Source organism: Emydura macquarii, unplaced genomic scaffold (genome assembly GCF_026122565.2).
Source record: "Emydura macquarii macquarii isolate MOO-44397 ecotype Brisbane River unplaced genomic scaffold, CSIRO-AGI_Emac_v2 contig_3220, whole genome shotgun sequence".
Classification (NCBI taxonomy): domain Eukaryota; kingdom Metazoa; phylum Chordata; order Testudines; family Chelidae; genus Emydura; species Emydura macquarii.
Genome location: NW_027133357.1, coordinates 137,428 through 154,979, shown reverse-complemented (window position 1 = coordinate 154,979; position 17,552 = coordinate 137,428). Strand labels below are relative to the sequence as shown.

Sequence of the window (17,552 nt, the reverse complement as noted above, 5' to 3'; positions counted from 1 at the left end):
TTCCATGCTGCTTACATTTTGCTTACATAGACAAATGAAGGGAGGGGGAAGATGGGAAGGACCAGAAAACAGTTGAAGGTTCAGATCAATTTCATTGTTTACTCCTCTATCAGTGTTTCAAACCTTAGGGCTTGTTTACACAATAAAGCCATACCAGTATAAGCTAAGATGTGAATGTAAACCAGTGTAGTTCTACTGGTATCAATGCCCCATGTAGACATTGTTATACTAGAATAAAGGGGGCTTTTTTGATTTAGCTTATGTCACTTAAGAACGGATGTAAGCTAAACTAAAAGAACTCACTTTTATACTGAAATAAGAGTATTCAAGAGGGATGGTTTATACCTGTATAATAGTAATTATATTAGTATAAATAGTAAAACTTTCTCATGTAGACAAGGCCTGAGAGAGGATTTATCCAAGTCACTATGTACAGCAAAAAGGAATTGAGATGGAATACCTTTTCACTGTGACAAAAGGATGCTGTTGGGCATTTCACCTCAATATATCATAATTAACATAAAGGAAGAAATAACTTTTTTTACGTTCATTAGGACGTAATTGGAAGATATATGCTCGGTGCAGATTCTATGCGGCCAGCATTTGGCTCCCAGATCCTTGCCTTCATAATTATTTAAACACTCAAGCATTTCTTACCACTCTTGTATTGGCCATATTATTTATTTAAAACAAATATTATGGTAAAGCACAAACTACAGAATAAGTTTGGCTTGATCCCACAAAAAATTAGAGCTATAGTTGAAATTGTGCCTGCAAGCAATAAAGCGGAGTTATGAATTATAGAATATACAGTATGTAAAAGCATCATGATAAATAAATAATATTTTTTTTCTGAAGCCCCTATTAGTCCCTAATAGTCTTTCACCTCTTTGTTCCTAGCTACAGTGACCCAAGTTGGCTGTTGAGTCACTGGCTGTTGGTCTCCATCTACTTTCGCTAGACTGAGATCCATATTGCTCACCTTTCTCTGGCATGAAAAAACGTTTTCCTCTCACTTTAAAAAAAAAAAAAAAAAAAGTCCAATACCCCTTTTTTGGTTATGGTAGTATGTAAATATTTGTGGAGGGGTGGGATTTTTTGAGGGAAGGCATTCCTTTTCTCAAGTTGTGCCTAGTTTTAGCTTGAAGTTAACCATTACAATAATAATTTTTTAATTGAATTATTTATAACTCCGAATTTTGTACTCCCAAATGTCACAGCAGTAGTGACTTACTTGATAGCCAATAATTAGGCATTGTGCCATACATTATTGTTATTAAAACCCTCATAATATTACTAAGACATTGGAACAGTTCCTTAGTTTTAATATGCGTAATTTATTAGTGGTAAGAATGTAGCCTCATTCTTAGAATTGTGTGTGTAGGGTTCATCCCTAATTCAGTTCAATATTTGTTTTGTGGTTTGAGATTTCTCACCAGCCTTTGAATAACAAAGCTAAAAAGAACTACTTTGTATCACATTTTGAGTAGGCTATATGTATCATTTACATAGACCGCGACAGTCAGTAAGCAGCCTTGCATCAGCAGTCAAGGAGATAGAGGAGATTCCTGCCTATCTCCCAAATGGCATTGCTCTGAAAGATGCTGTACAGAAGGCCAAAGATTGGCTACAGGAAGTGGAAGCCCTGCAGGTAGGTAAAATATTTCCTGTTTGTTATTCATTTGGGAATATTCATAGATTAATGTCAGTGTGTCATGTCACTGATTTTTGCATATGCTAGAAGTATATGCTTCAGTCTTCTTTCAAATTAAGTATGCTGGATTTGTAAATGTATTGCTTTAAAACAGAACTGGTAAAATGATGCACTGATGAATGCTTTTATTTTTTACTTCTGTCTGACAGTAGTGGACCTTATGTATAGTACTTGAATTCAGAATTAACTTACTGCAATGAATCTATAAAATGAGCTATTGGTAGATAAATGGTGCAAAACATTTACCGTTACACGTACCTTTCCTTAATGTAAGTCTCTCACAGCCACCAGTTAACAATGATTACACTGTGTTTTAACAGTGCTATATTTCTGTATCATTATCTAGCCACAAAAAAGCCTTTCTGGGAAAAGCCACATTGCTAAGTTTTTAGTTTACTCCGGTCATTATTTTAACAACAGGGACTATCTACTATTTTCAGAGATTGTCTGATGACTATTTAATATACCATATTTATACTATATCTCTGTAGTTTTTTGCTTTTGACCAGTCATTCTTAAGCTAATATCCTACTTGTACTTATATAATATGCATTATATGACAAGTGATATGGTCAGAATTCTAATGTGAACTAATTTTTTGGAATTATTGTGATGTTAATAGATAACATGAGCAGCTGTTCATGTTAGATAAAAAGTGAGGTAAGAAAAACCATTTTACAGTCCTTCAACCACGTCTAACACTCTTAACATTCCCATTTGCCTAGAAAAGGCTTCTGTGACTGGATCCATGAAGAGCAACTAGTGGGCATTTTTCATAAATGTCTCTAGCGTAGAAATGATGTGTGAATGACTTTCTTCTTATGTATTTTAATTTGCACTCACTGTTGGAGTCATGACAAGAATGGGCTGAAGCTTCTGTCCTATGAGAAGTGTTGTTTTACTTTGATTTTTTTTGTCCATACTTGATAGCTGTCATTTCTGTATAGTCTGTGTTTAAATTGATTGATTGTTGAGTACAGTGATAATGAGCTTCCCCAGTGGGTTGAAAGTATGCAGTGTACTGGCAGACCAGAATTTTGGGCTTTCCTCCTTAGCCAATATCCTAGTATGTGGTGCTTTTTCATAATAGGCAGCAAAAATTGCTTCACACAAGAGAAGCATTTGTGTTAGATGCAGGGCTGGGGTTGGGCCAAAATGTGGCAGTACACCTTACTGCTATCACTTTCAGACCTCCCACTAGTGCTCCAGAATATCAACTTTCATTTAACAAAAATCTATTTGGGTTTCAAAGAAATGCTCTCTTCACATTTTTGGCGTTATCTGATGCAGTGACATCTGCCTGAATTTGGAACAATTCATAGATTTTAAGTCTGTGAGGGACCATTATGACCATAGAGTCTGACCTCCTGCATAAAAGAGGCTTCAGATCTTCATCAAGTGGTTACTGCATCAAGCCTAATAATTCTGGGTGAGCTAAAGCAAGTCATTTAGAAAAACATCTACTCTTGATCTAAAGGCTTAAAGTGATGGGGAACCCACCACAATCCTAAATAAGTTGCTCCAGTGGTTAAGTAGCCTCACTGTTAAAAATCTGCTTATTTCTAGTCTGACTATGTCTAGCTTTGATTCCAGCCATTGGATCTTTTGCTAAATTAAGGAGTCCTCTGTTATCAGAAATCTTCCACCTTTTCAGGTACTTTTAGGCCATGATCAAGTTACCTCCTAACAGTCTGTTTCTGATGAGATTACAAGTTTGATTGATAAGGTAATAGCACTGATGTAATATACTTAGACTTCTTTAAGGCATTTGACTTGATAGTGTATGACATTTTGATTAAAAAAACTAGAAAGATACAAAATTGACATGAAATATTAAATGACTAACTGATAAGTCTCAAAATATAATTGTAAACAAGAAATGGTCATTGAATGAGTGTGTTTCTAGTGGTGTCCTGGTTCTTGGCCTTATGCTTTTTAATATTTTTTATCAGTGATGTGCAAGAAAACAATATCATCACTGATAAAAGTTTGCAGATATCACAAAAATTGGAGGAGTGGTAAATAATCAAAAGGACAAAAAATGATTGAGGACAATCCAGACTGCTTAGTAACCTGGGCTCAGGCAAACAATATATGTTTTAATATGTCTCACTGTAAATGTATATGTTTAGAAATAAGGAAAGTAGGCCATACTTACAGGATAGGGCACCCATCTTGGGAAATGGACACTTAAAAAAAAAAAAAAAAAGAATTGGAGTCATCATGACAATCAGCTGAACATGAGCTCCTAATGTGGTGCTGTGTCCAAAAGGACTAATGAAATCATTGGATACACAAACAGGGGAATCTCAAATAGAAATAGTTGTTACTTTAGTTTGGCACTGGTGCAGCTGCGGCTGGAATACAATGTCCAGTTCTGTTACTCACAATTCAAGGAGGATGTTAATAAAATTGAAGAGGATTCAGAGTAGAGCCACGAAAATTAAAGGATTAGAAAACACGCCATATAGTGATAGATTGAGGTTCTTGAGTCTATCTAGCTTAACAATGGGAAGGTAAAGGGGTGTCTTGATTATAGTCTATAATTATCCAAATGAGGAACAAATATTTAATAATGGACACTTTAATCTAGTAGAGAAAGATACAACACGATCCAATGGCTGGAAATTAAAGCTTGACAAATTAGGACTGGAAATGAAGCGTAATTTTTAACAGTGAGAGCAATTAACTACTGGAACAACATACCAAAGGTTGTGGTGGATTCTACATCACTGACAATTTTTAAATCACATTTGGATATTTTTCTAAAAGATCTTCTCTAGGAATTATTTTGGGGAAGTTCACGGGCCTGTATTCTACTCGTGGTCAGACTAGATGATTACAATGGTCCTTTTTGGCCTTGGAATCTATGAATCTTTGATAGCTCACGTTGTTGTAGCTCTTTTCTGAACCCTTCCCACTTTATTCAGCATCCTTTTTGAAGTGTGTATACCAGAACTGGGCACACAGTTCCAGTAATGGACTTGCTAATGCTGTGTACAGTGGAAGTAAGGCCATCTATTTTTGTTCAATATTCCCGTGCTTACACATTGCATTAGGGTCACATTGGCCCTCTTAGCCACAACATCACACTTAAAGCCCATGTTCCATTGGTGGTTCTTTGAGTAGATGTAGACAGGTATTCCACTTGCACACCTGAGCAAGAGACTTTTGCCTCACAGTCTATGTACAAGGGCAGCACTCACACTTCATGGCTGTGGCCCTCTCCATTGACTATATGAGATGGTACTGCCCCAACTCCCCTCATTTCCTTCTCACCACCTGTAGCTGGAGTTAGAGGCCTGTGTGATTGTCTCCAACCTCATTTCACCTTAGCCTAGTTTATTGTATATAGTTAATGTTAGTTAGTAATAGATAGTTAATGCCCTCATCAGGATTTAAAACTGTCCTTTGTGTGGAGAGGTGATACACAACAGTGACCCCACATGTGGCGCTTGCTTTGTCTTGGTGAGGCTCACTTTAAGGAGCACTGTTTGAGTTGTAAATCGTTCAAGATGTCGATTCAGGTGGCAAGGGACCTTCGCTCAAGCTGCACCTGCTTGAACAGGCCATGCCACCTGATCCACTACTGAGGCCATCCTCAGGCTGAAGATCACCCTTGGACTCCGAGAGTGCTGTCGCCTCTTGTTCTGGGACAGGTGCCTCGCCAAAGAGATGGAGCTGTTCCCCATTGGCAGCACCAAGGAAGAGGTCTCATAAGACCAATCAGGGCTGTTCCAGCTCGCAAGGCGACTCCTTTGCCTCTAGGATTGTATGGGTACCTCTGACCCTTCCATAGTACCATGTGAGAAGGGCAAGAAACCCTGTACTGTTGACAAACAGAGTTTCAAAATGTTCCAGGTATTAGGAGGGATGGTGAGGAAATAAAGGGCACTTATGTCTACATTCTGTCTCTCTTAGCTGAAATGGTGTGGCTGAACAACTTGTTCAGTGGTTAACAGATTAATATCGTATGATCTGGATGTTTATTACTTAAGACTATTCAGAAATTGCAGCAAGTGCAGAATGTAGTAGTTACCTATTGTAGATTCATAGATGTTTAAGGCCAGAGGAGACCATGGTAATCATCTAGTCTCACCTTCAGCAAAACACAGGCCATAGGCCTGTTAATTCCTGCAATAGAGGGAATTATTTTTCTCTGTTGTACACATGAATATCATTGAACCTTCTAATTGTGGTTCAAATAAAACATATTTCAACAACCAGTCTCAATTGAAAGACTTAAAGCAACAGTGAATTAACCAGTTCACGTGGGAAACTGTTCAGTGGTTAATTATCCTCAGTGTTAAGAACGTGCATCTTATTTCCAGTTTGAATTTTTCTAATTTCAATTTTCAAGTGTTGGCTCTTGCTGTACTATCATCTTCTAAACTTAAAAGGCCTATTAATGTCAGAAACCTTCTTCCCCAGGTACATACTTAGAAACTCTCTGTTTTTCAACATCCTTTTTAAAGTGCATACAAGGGATAAATTCTCTTTAAGGGGAAGGATGGTTCAGAGATTAAGCCAGTAGCTGGGGCTTAAACCAGGGTTCAGATTCCTAATCTGCCAGAGACCTTCCTACGACCTTGGGCAAGTCATTGTAATTTTTTTGAAAAGGGAGCTTAGAGATCTAGATGCCCAACTCCTGTTGACTTCCCATGGGAGTTGAGCACTTAACTTTCTTAGGTCCCTTTAAAAATCTCAGCCTTAGTTTCTCTGGGGGCCTCTGCTCATTTTCTGTAAAATACAGAAAACTTTTCCCTGCTTCAAAAGGTGTTGTGAGGATAACTACATTCAAGATTGTGAGAGGCTCAGATTGTACAGTAACAGGGGCCAGATAAGTACTTAACAGATAACTAGATTTAGTAAATTTGTGCCAAAATTTCTGCTAAAAGCCAAATTTGCATTGTCCTTATAATTTTAGATTTAAAGTCACATCAGCCTGTAAATTGGGTGTGGGGAAAATTCAAAATCAGTTGATCAAGTAGTATGCCAATATGCAGCAACCCAAAAACTGAACTGTTTTCCAAGTTACAGAATTCTTCTAACACTTATTTTGCACACACAGTAAAACAGATAGGAAGCACAAGAAAACTGTATCATTAGACACCCCTTATTGAGATTAGTGCATGGTACTGAAAACATCTAACGTGAAATATAAAAATTTATTAGACCTTGTTTTTGGGATTAGAGTGGAATTAATGTACTACTGGCACACTGCACAGACTCTGACCAGAATATGTGCTCTGTCCTCTTCCTCCTTGTATCTTTGAATTAATTGTGTGGGATTCTGTTAGCAAAATAAGAGTGCTGTTTCATTCCACTTTTAATGTTTAATTATGGACCAGATTCTTGGTACCATATACTAGATCTCGGGAGATGGGAAGTGCAATGATGTGTATGGGCAAAAAAAGTGGTAGAGGGCTTTAGCAGCTTTTCAAAATAGCTCAGTGTTTCAGATGCTTTGTCTCGGGTGACTTCAGATATTCTCCTCTACTCTGACCTGACATAATAATTTTCAGTCCAGTCTATTTTTCTTAGGGATTTTAAAGAGGATGCACATTTGCCTTTTAACAGAAACTTAGCTGCGATCTTACCTATAAAGAGATTGTGCATTTCCTGGTTTTCTAAAGTTTGAGTTTGGAGATCTAATGTTCCATACAGAGAAGGGTATGAAGAGAAGGCCCTTCAGCTCTTTCTCTATTATTTAAAATTTATTTGATTTGAATTCACTTACAAAAATATATATATTGTGGAGTACATAGTATCAGTGCTATGCAATCTTTTGTCAGTTGACTTATGGATGAAATTTAAAGTGATTGTAACTTGTGGAGTCCTAAATAGTTTGAATTCTGCCTGTTTCAGAAATCACCTCTCCTTATGTGATTCTGCCATGCTTCCAATTGACTGAGCCACTTGATCTGTAGACCCCTAATTAAATGAACAGAGGCTGCTTGTAAGGGGATCTCTGCTTTGGAATGTTACTTTGCTCCAGTTGATTTAAATGTCTTTGTTCTGATTTTATCTTGTACAAATCAAGCATCTCTTAATTTGTAATCTGTTAGACTGGAGGACGTGTGCCCGTGCTAGACACACTTGTGGAACTTGTGGCAAGAGGTCGATCTATCCCAGTACATCTGGACCACTTGCCAAGGCTAGAGTCTTTAGTGGCAGATGTTCAGGCTTGGAAGGAGTGTGCAGCCAATACATTTCTGACAGAGAACTCCCCTTACTCACTTCTAGAGGTAAGAACTCTAAACTATACCAACACGTGTGCTCAGAGTTTGTGTCTAAATAGAGTCACCTCAGTACTGTGGGTATTAATTCCATAAAAAGTTGAAATTGGCATTAATATTTTATTAAAAGTTTTTAAAGGTGTTGTGTATATTCTAAATGTAATGCATGCTTCTCTTCAGCCTAGAGAAGGCGTGTTTTGTATTTTCATTAACTAGTTAACGAAATTGTAAACAAAGACTAACTGTGCAGACAAACTTCCCAAATCAAATTCTTAGGTGCACTGTGAGCAGAGAGGTGCTTGTGACACTGTTCATTAGCTTGGGTATGAATCTAAGCTGCTGCAGCAACTGGAAATATTCCTAACCTGGGCTGAACATTTTTCATCTTGACCCTAGTTTATAAGTTGGGGGGTATCGGGGAGGGAGGGGCAGTCTTACAGTGTGGCCAGGAGCTGACTGCTTAGGTCAAGAGGGAATGCTGTAGCAGAGTCTCCATGTGCCTCCGCTCCATATTAAAGATGAAATTGGCTGCAGTCTCTTCTATTTCAGTAAATGGGATTCAGTCCTCTGGCTCCTGTTTTTCCCCCCCACATAACCTTTGGTTAGTCAAAGTTTTAGGTACCTCTGTTCGAAATGGTCTTATAAGTGCATGGCCATGTGTTATGCCATGATAAATGCATTGAGAAGTGCTCCAGACAATTGTGCTTTGGCTGTTTCTTAGGTGTTGTCTCCCAGATGTGATATTGGAACACTGGGGCTTAAAAGAAAACAGAAGAAATTAAAGGAGCAAGTGCCAAATGGAAAGAAGAGAGGGACCAGGCTGGAGAGTCTGAGTGATCTGGAAAGAGCTCTGTGTGAGAGTAAGGAGACTGCCTCTGCGGTATGTATTAAGCTTTGAAATACAGGCTCCTCTTAGGGCTTTTTTCCCATTTTAATTGTATAACACACTTGCATCTCTTGTTTCTCTCTGGCACTATCACTCACTCCTGTCTGCTGCCCAGCTTCTCTCCCAGTTTTCCACAAGAAGGGTGTAGAATTCTGAAAAGTCTTGTGGTGTTGCTAATTCTTGCCCCTCTCTTCAGGCTGCCAAAAGTTCTGCCTTCGGTGATGGAAGAAGTAGTCAGTTTGGCTTTTTCTCACCAGTTTGTTTTTATATATATTAGATTTTATTCTTTTATTTGTTCAATAGCTATCTCGTTTCAATGTGTAGCTCCAATTTTCAGCCTGGGAATCACCAGGGTACTGAGGCGCCAACGCTCTGGTGCAACATCTCTCTACTGGGCTCTGTCTTCCCACTCTTCCCCTCACTCCTGAGCCAACACACACCCATGCAGAGCTGCTCTGCGTACTCCTAGCAAAGTCCAAGAGATACTAGGCTTGTGAGGCTGCCTTTCAGAAGCTTCTGAGGGCAGTTTCTGTTCTGCCTACTACTAGCCAGGTGCCTTTCCCTTTGCCAGAGCATGAACCTCAGAGTCAGACCAGCACGTCAGGGTTTTATGATGCCTCCATCCACTGTGGAAAAGCTCAGCCAGGAGCAGCAAGTTTCCTTCAGAAAAGATTCCCAGTCCTGTTCATATTAGCAGAGATGCTCTCCAAATTCGTGGTTGCTTCTTCTGTGTTTCAGGTTTAGAAGAGGAATTGGTTTGTGAGCTGAGAGGTAGGGGCACATCAACTCAGCCAGAGAAACTGGTTCTAAGTCTCAGAGGTAGAAAAGGTTTCTCTCCAACCTTCACAGCTGGGACTCCATGTCCAAATTCAAGGAGTGCTTTGGGTAATCTATGCCCAGGCAAGAAGCACATTAGGTCTCCGTTTCTCATGAATCATTGGATGATGGAGCAGGAAGTGAAAAATCCCTGTTTTATGTACAAAATGCCACTTGATTTACTGAACAAAGCCCAAATTACTAGGTCTTTCAGAAAATCAGACAGTTGTCCTTTCAGACTGCCATGCTCCCTACTGGGCTCTTCACTTAATCAGGATTTGCCTATCCTTGGGTGACTGGATTACAGAGGAATTACATTGAAGCACAGGGCTGTTCCCTGCCCCCCACCCAGAACGGGAAGACAGCAGCTCCTAAGAAACCTTAAAAAAACCAACCACCCATACATTTTTACTCTTCTTTTTTTCCTCTTCTCCTCCCACCATCGTAATGGACATCTCCTTTCTGGGGAGCGGTGCTTACCTGAACAACCGCACTGCTCAAGGCACCCCATGAGAGGCCAGACTCCACATCAACATGCTAGAACTGATGGCAGTCTGCCTTGCTCCCACTCATACGCTCACTCCATATCCAAGTGATGTCAGGCAATATCACTGCCATCATTTACATAAACAAGGTGGAACAAGATCTCTTCCCTTCTGCCTGGAAGCAGTCAGGCTCTGAAACTGGTGCATCAGAAGCCGCATCATGATCTTGGCTGCTTACCCGCCAGGCATTCAGAACTCCTTAGCAGACAACCTAAGCAGGCACGTCTCAGTGGACCACGAGTGGGAGAGCCACAACTTGATCCTGAAGGAAATAATTGCATAATGGGGTATACCTCTTTGCGTCCCAAATGAACAGAAAATGTCTGTTGTATTGCTCCAGAGGAGCCATTGGCCATGGCTCCCTGGGTGACGCTATCGTGTTGTCGTGGACAAATGATCTTAGATACGCTTTTTCTCCCATTCCCCTGCTTCCACAGGTCATAAGAAAGATATGTCGCAACAGGGCCAGCATCATTCTTGTAGCACCCAATTGGCCAAGGCGGTTTTGGTTCCTGGAGCTCCTGACAATATCAGTCTGCTTTCAATCAAGATCCATCCCTTTCCAGGCCTCCTAACTCAGGAGGGGGTCAGAATGTGACACCCTAATCTGTGCTCACTCCACCTTACATCTTGGTATTTGGATGGGTGTCAGAAATAGAACATGCCTGCTTGGCCTCTGTTCAGGTGATACTTACCCAAAGTAGGAAAGATTTAAGTAGGATCTGCTACCTGGCTAAATAGAGGCATTTCTATGCCTTGGTACAGCACAATCAGTCTTCTCTAGTAACTGAAGATATTCCAGTCATTTTAGGTTATCTCTTGTCCCTAAAAAACTCAAGGTTCTCTTAGCTCATTGTGGGTCCACCTTGCAGCAATTAGTGCCTTCCTCCCTCCGATAGAAGGATGTTCTGTCTTTACCCACCCAACCTCAGTATGATTTATGAAGGGCCTAAACAGGACCTTCCCACCAGTGATCAAACCTACACCTCAAAGGGACCTCAATCTCATTCTGTTGGCATTCAGCAAACCTCCCTTTGAACCCTGGGCGACATGTTCCATGCCCCACTTGTCCATGAAAGTCACATTTTTAGTGGCTATTACTTAGCCAGGAGAATCAGCAAGCTGGGAGCCATCATGGCAGATCGTCCCTAATTGGGTTGGAGATCGCCCTTAGGTTCCGAAAGTGCTTCTTCAGAGAGACACCTGCTCTGGAACATGAAACAGAGGACTGTTGACTGTGCCAAGGAACAGGTTGCATAAGACCAACTGAGACTGCACCAGGTCTCAGAGTGACTCTTCTGCCTCCCCCAAGAAAAATACAGACCAGTACAGAGTTGGTTCCAGCATGCAGGATGGCGTAGGTACATTTAACCCTTCCCTGGTACTGAATAGGGAGATGAAACCCTGTACCACTGACTCCAGTTTCAGCCTCCAGGCATCCGTTGAGTTCGGTACCAGCAAGGTAGATGCCAATACCAACTGTTACGATGTTGGCAGGGTACCAGACCTCCTCTGCCTTTTGGTCCCGACCTCTCCTTTGTTCCATGGTTACATCATCTATAGCCCTGTTGATTGAATGAGCTGCTGAATCTTTCCACCGATTCAAGTCATCCCTCAGGTCATCCTCAAACTCAACATGGACGGACCAAGCTTATTATCATTGCTCTTGTGTGGCCAAGACAGCGCTGGTTCTCCGACTTTTTTGCACTGTCTATTCAGTCTCCCATACTGCTTCCTGTCATCCGACTTACTCAGAATCTTACTCTGAGAGTAATCATCAGTGGTTCACAGTCAAGCTGGAAGGGCATCTCAAGTGGGGTCCCGCAAGGATCAGTCTTGCGTCCAGCTCTATTCAATATTTTCATAAATTATTTGGGTAATGGCATAGAGAGTACACTTACAAAGTTTTGTATGATTCCAACCTAGGAGGGGTTGCAAATACTTTGGAGGAGAGGATTAGAATTCAAAATGATCTTTACAAACTGGAGAATTGATCTTATATAAACAGAATGAAATTCAATAAGAACAAATGCAAAGTACTGCACTTAAGATGGAATAATCAATTGCCCAAATACAAAATGGGAAATGATTGTCTAGGAAGGAGTACTGCAGAAAAGGATTTGGGGGTTAAAGTGGATCAGAAACTAAATACAAGTCAACCGTGTAATACTGTTGCCAAAAAAAAAAAAAAAGTGAATATCATTCTGGGATGTATTAGCAGGAGTGCTGAAGGCAAGACACAAAAAGTAGTTCTTCCATTCTTCTCAGCACTGTTAAAGTCTCAACTGGAGTATTGTGTCCAGTTCTGGGCACCACACTTTAGGAAAGATGTGGGCAAATTGGAAGCAGAACAAAGGAGAGCAACAAAAATGGTTAAAGGTTAAAAACCTCGGCCTACAAGGAAAGATGAAAAAATTGGGTTTGTTTAGGCTGGCGAAGAGCAGACTGGGAGGGTGGGGGAGGAGGGAATAAGTCTTTAAGTATGAAAAAGGTTGTTATAAAGAGGAAGATGATAAATTGTTCTTGTCTGCTGAGGACAGGACAAGAAGTCATGGGCTTAGATTAGACATTGAGAAAAACTTCCTAACTGTAATAGTGGTTAAGCACTGAAACATATTACCTAGGGAGGTTGTGGAATCTTCTCACTAGAGGTTTTTATGAACAGGTTAGACAAACACATGTTAGGTATGGTCTGATAATACTTAATCCTGCCTCTGTGTAGGGGACTGGACTAGATGAACTATTGAGGTATTTTCTAGTCCTACATTTCTGAATTCTGTTCTGATTGCCCCAGACTGGGGTGAAATAACAATGGTTCTTGGCTCTACTGCAGCTCTCACAAGAATCTCCCCACAATTCCAGACTTGTTGACCTAGAAGAGTGATCAGATTTACCTCCAGACTTAGACTCTTGCCGCTTGACAGATGGGTTGTAGGACTTTGACTGATCTGTTTGGAAAAGATACAGGAGAGTCTTTTAAACTTCAGGAAGCACTTGGCTCACCTAGGTTATGATCATAAGTAGAGAAAAGGTTCTATTTGTGAGCATCCAGCAATAAAATAAACACAGATTCCATCCATACTTCATTTTAAATCCTTGAGACTCCACATCATCAGTAAAAGCACATCTCACAGTCGTCTCATCTCATCACAGCTTAGTCAGGCAAAACTGTATTTTATAATAAAAAGGTTTTTGGAGGGTTTTAAAGAAAATCTACCTCTAGTTAGAGAACCCACACCATCACAAGGACCTCAGTCTAGTACTTAGCTCATCAAACTTCCCTTTATTGTAGCTATCATTTCCGCTGCAGGGTCTCAAGGCTGACCCTGCCTCCCTCTCATAGTCTTTCACAAAGACAAAGAGGTCCTTCATCATACACCCTACATTTCTCCAGGGTGGTAACAAAATTCCAGTCCTATCTTTTCTAGTATTTTTCCTTAGACTTCACTTCCACTTAGGGGAAGCTAATCTATATACCTTGGATGTTACAAGAGCATTACCTTGCTATTTGAATAGGTCTGAGGAATACAGGAAATCACCTAGACCGTTTGTCTTTTATGAAGAAGAGAGTAAAATTCAGGCACTCACATCCCAATGCCTTTCTAAATGAATTAGACTATATTGAAGAGTGTTATAAACACACCTATGCTCCTCTTCCTGAAGGGCATAGAGCACATCCAACTAGAGTGAAGGCTGCTCCCATGGCCTCTCTTAGATCTGCTTACATATTAGCAAGATCTGCTTACTATTACCTTTTGAAGCTCAGTTCATACCTTCACAGCACATTGTGCCTTAGATCTGACATCTAAATCAGATGCTCAGTTTGGTACAGAAGTATTAAAATCTCTGTTTAAGTAGGCCTTTTCATCTTAGTGTTCAGAAGGAGGAGAGCAGCTTACCAAACACCAAGAGTAGGAGTGTGTGGTGGCCACTGGCTGAAGAAGTGAAGGTTTACTCATCTGTAATGAGTTCTCCGAGATGGACTCTGTCCATTCATGTTCCCCATCTACCTTCCCTGTTCCCCTGAGTCCTAGCTATAACTTTGGACCCAAGGAAAGTGGTAGAAGGAATTGAGGCAGACAGAACATCAGGCCCACTCTTGCAGCCTCGCCTTCCAAATGTAAGCAGCTGTGAAGGGAGGGCCAGGGATCATGAGAGCATTCCAGCTGGCTCTGTTACTGGTAGGTCTAATCTGCATCATTGGCACAGTTCAAGAGTGTGAATGTTCAGAGTTCATTCAAAGAACTCCAATGCGTAACCTACATTGAGAGGGGATTCTGTTTTTGCTGATCCTGGAATTAAATGCATTTGTTTTAACTCCCTTGCAGATGGCCACACTTGGGGAAGCCCGTTTAAAGGAGATGGAGGCACTGCGTTCTCTGAGAGCAGCAAATGAAGGGAAGGTGCTACCTAATGAAGATGATGGAGAGATGAAAGTCTGCCTTTGCCAGAAAGAGCCAGAAGCACCAATGATACAATGTGAACTCTGCAGAGGGGTCTTTCATACCAGCTGTGTTTCAGTGCCCAATATTTTGCAGGGACCTCGTGTTTGGCTCTGTCCTCACTGCCATAGATCGGAAAAGCCACCCTTAGAAAAAATTCTCCCTTTACTGGCTTCCCTGCAGCGTATCCGTGTGAGGCTTCCTGAGGGAGATGCTTTACGGTATCTGATAGAGAGAACTGTAAACTGGCAGCACAGAGCACAGCAAATGTTGTACTCAGGGAATCTAAAACTTATACAAGATAAAATTGGCTCAGGATTATTGTACAGTAGATGGCAAGCCACAGCACACCAGCTGCCAGAGACAAACAAGGTAAGATTGAACTTACTTCTAGGAGTGGCTAGGGGTGATGTATGTTCAGCAAGAGCAGTTTGCCAAATTCCTTTGCATTTTGTAGATTTTACTTGAGACAGGTTAATTATATATTCACCTAGTGTATTCAAACAAGTATTACCATGGCAGATTATTAGTGTATTGCTGGCTAATTCTCAAGTCTTGATCCCTCTACAACTTCTAGGAACTAGGAGTTGACCTTGTCAGTTGGGGAGTATGTGTGTATTATCCATCATATTGCCCAGCAACTTGGAATACTGCCTTTCTGCCATGCTGGAACTCAGAATGCTGAATCCTTCTCATTGGAACCTCCTAATGGGCCTACCCCTGGTATTCTGCATTCCTGTGTGGCACGTCTGTGCAGGGGATTGAAAGATTGTCCTGCTCAGCAATTGTTTCTGGGTAGGAGCAGGATTCAGTTCCTGAGGCAGTCACAAATAAGGAATATAAAGATTTTTTCAATATAACCTCATATGCCAGGAACTGGTAACAAAGTAGCAAATCTTACCTCCTGTTCAGTGTGTCCAACTTTACTCTGGAGGAGGGATTTTTAGGATGATACCTGCCTCCTCCACTATGGCATATTACTATCCTTTACTCCTCTTCTCCTTTGTAGCAAAGCCTTTGAGGGGGTCTCTGATTGATGGTCAGGCCACTCCATGAATCAGCCTATAGTAAGTCCTCTGGGTGTGGAACATATTTCCTTCTCCTTTCCCACAGAGCCTTAAGATCCTGCTTCTTGAGCTAGAGATAGTATACATGATATCTTGCAGGATATCATGAAAGAGTATGTTTGTCACCTACTCTCTTATATTTGTTAAGATTCTTTAATTTTAAAATGGTTCAGGGTACTGTGATGGTAGTGGACTGGTAGATTTTAAGGCCAGAAAGGATCATTATGATCACATAGTCTGATCTTTAGTCTGATTTAGTTTCATCCTACATACACAAGAGGAGGGGGATGTCAAGAGAAATTACTGTTATGACACTTCAGTTCTTTGAGTGCTTGCTCATGTCCATTCCATGGTAGGTGTGTGCATGCCACGGCACTGTTGCCAGAAATTTTTCCCTCTGTGGTATCCATAGGGCCAGCTCTAGTGCCCTCTGGACTTGCTCACTTATGTGCTGGTATAAGGCACGCCGCAGGCCCCACACCCTCTCAGTTCTTTCTTACTGCCTGTGACAGTTGCTGAAATGATCCTTCTTACTGCAGCAAGGTAGGGTAACCAGATAGCAAGTGTGAAAAATCAGGATAGGGGGTAGGGGATAATAGGCGCCTAATATAAGAAAAATTCCCAAATATCGGGACTGCCCTTATAAAATCGGGACATCTGGTCACCCTACAGCAAGGCTTCTTTCCAAGTGGTTTGGACTCTTCTCTGTTCCTAGTTATCATACTTTGCTGTAGTTAGTGTATATACTTCTTAGATTTAATGTAGTGTAAAGAATAGCATAAGTAGTTGGTCCCTGTCGTCGAGGGACTCTTCACCCCAGGGGCCGAGCATGACCTGGTCCCTGGGCTTCAAGCCATGTGCCTCTTAAGGTAAACCTATGTCTGTGAGTGTCTCGCACTCCAGCTGCTTAAAGTGTCTGGGGGAAACATGTAAAGGACAAGTGCCAGATCTGCTAGGACTTCACACCTCACACTAAGAAAGACAGAGACATTTGGCTGAAGGTTATCTACATGGAGGCCACCCTCAGACCAGTCTCAGAGCCGAGTCACTCTGAATTGGTGCTGAGCACTTCAGCATATGTGCAAAGTGTTCCCCCAGCATCGTGCTCTTCCCGGCACCGTTCACCATCTCTGGTGCCGAGGAAGAAGCATAAAAAATAGCACACCGAGAGAGGGCGCTCACCAATGCAGAAGAGAGAGGAGAAGCAAGGAGAGACCAGCTCAGGGAGACCCATGCCAGGCCACTTGTCCTCCCCTGAACTGGTAATAGCACCATCAATTCCACCTAAAGCGTTAAGTCCGGTGCAGGACCCTCCACCAACTCCCGGAAGCAGCCATGGTACCAGACATCTGCTGGTTCCTTTGACCCTGGAGGCTTTCCAAGGGGCGAAGGACCTGCTGTCTCTTCCAGTCTCACCAACTCCGCAAGGACTCCCTTCAGCAATGTGGGTTCAAATACCTTTACTCTCCCCCCTTCCATGATCCCTGATAGTGTTGGTAGCAAATGAACAGGACAGGCAGGGACAGTCGAGCACAACCCCCAAGAATAAAGACACCAAAAGACTAGACCTTTTTGGAAGAAAGATTTATTCCATGCACAGCCTTCAGTTATGTATCTCCAACCAGCAGATTCTGCTGTGGAGAAGTGATTTTAACCTTTGGGACTCTTTGTCCAAATTTAAGGAGACTCTACTGCAGGAGTCAAAGCAGGAGTTTGCAGACATCCTGGAGGAGGGCATGAATGTGGCCAAGACCTCCCTCCAGGCTGCCCTGGATGCGGCCAACTTGGCAGCCAGGACAATGGCCTCTGCTGTCACCATGAGGTGGTGTTCGTGGCTCCAATA

At 41.5% G+C, this 17,552-nt stretch overlaps 1 protein-coding gene across 2 annotated transcripts in view; it reads left to right on the top strand.

Annotated features, from left to right (window-relative positions):
- KDM5B (lysine demethylase 5B) overlaps positions 1-17,552 on the top strand; it is a 131,422-nt gene that overhangs the window by 101,958 nt on the left and 11,912 nt on the right. For both annotated transcript variants that reach the window (XM_067531816.1, XM_067531815.1), the window contains 4 exons: positions 1,513-1,651; positions 7,783-7,962; positions 8,675-8,833; positions 14,529-15,014. In XM_067531816.1, the coding sequence (XP_067387917.1) occupies positions 1,513-1,651; positions 7,783-7,962; positions 8,675-8,833; positions 14,529-15,014 (964 nt within the window). The remainder of the gene's footprint in view (positions 1-1,512; positions 1,652-7,782; positions 7,963-8,674; positions 8,834-14,528; positions 15,015-17,552) is intronic.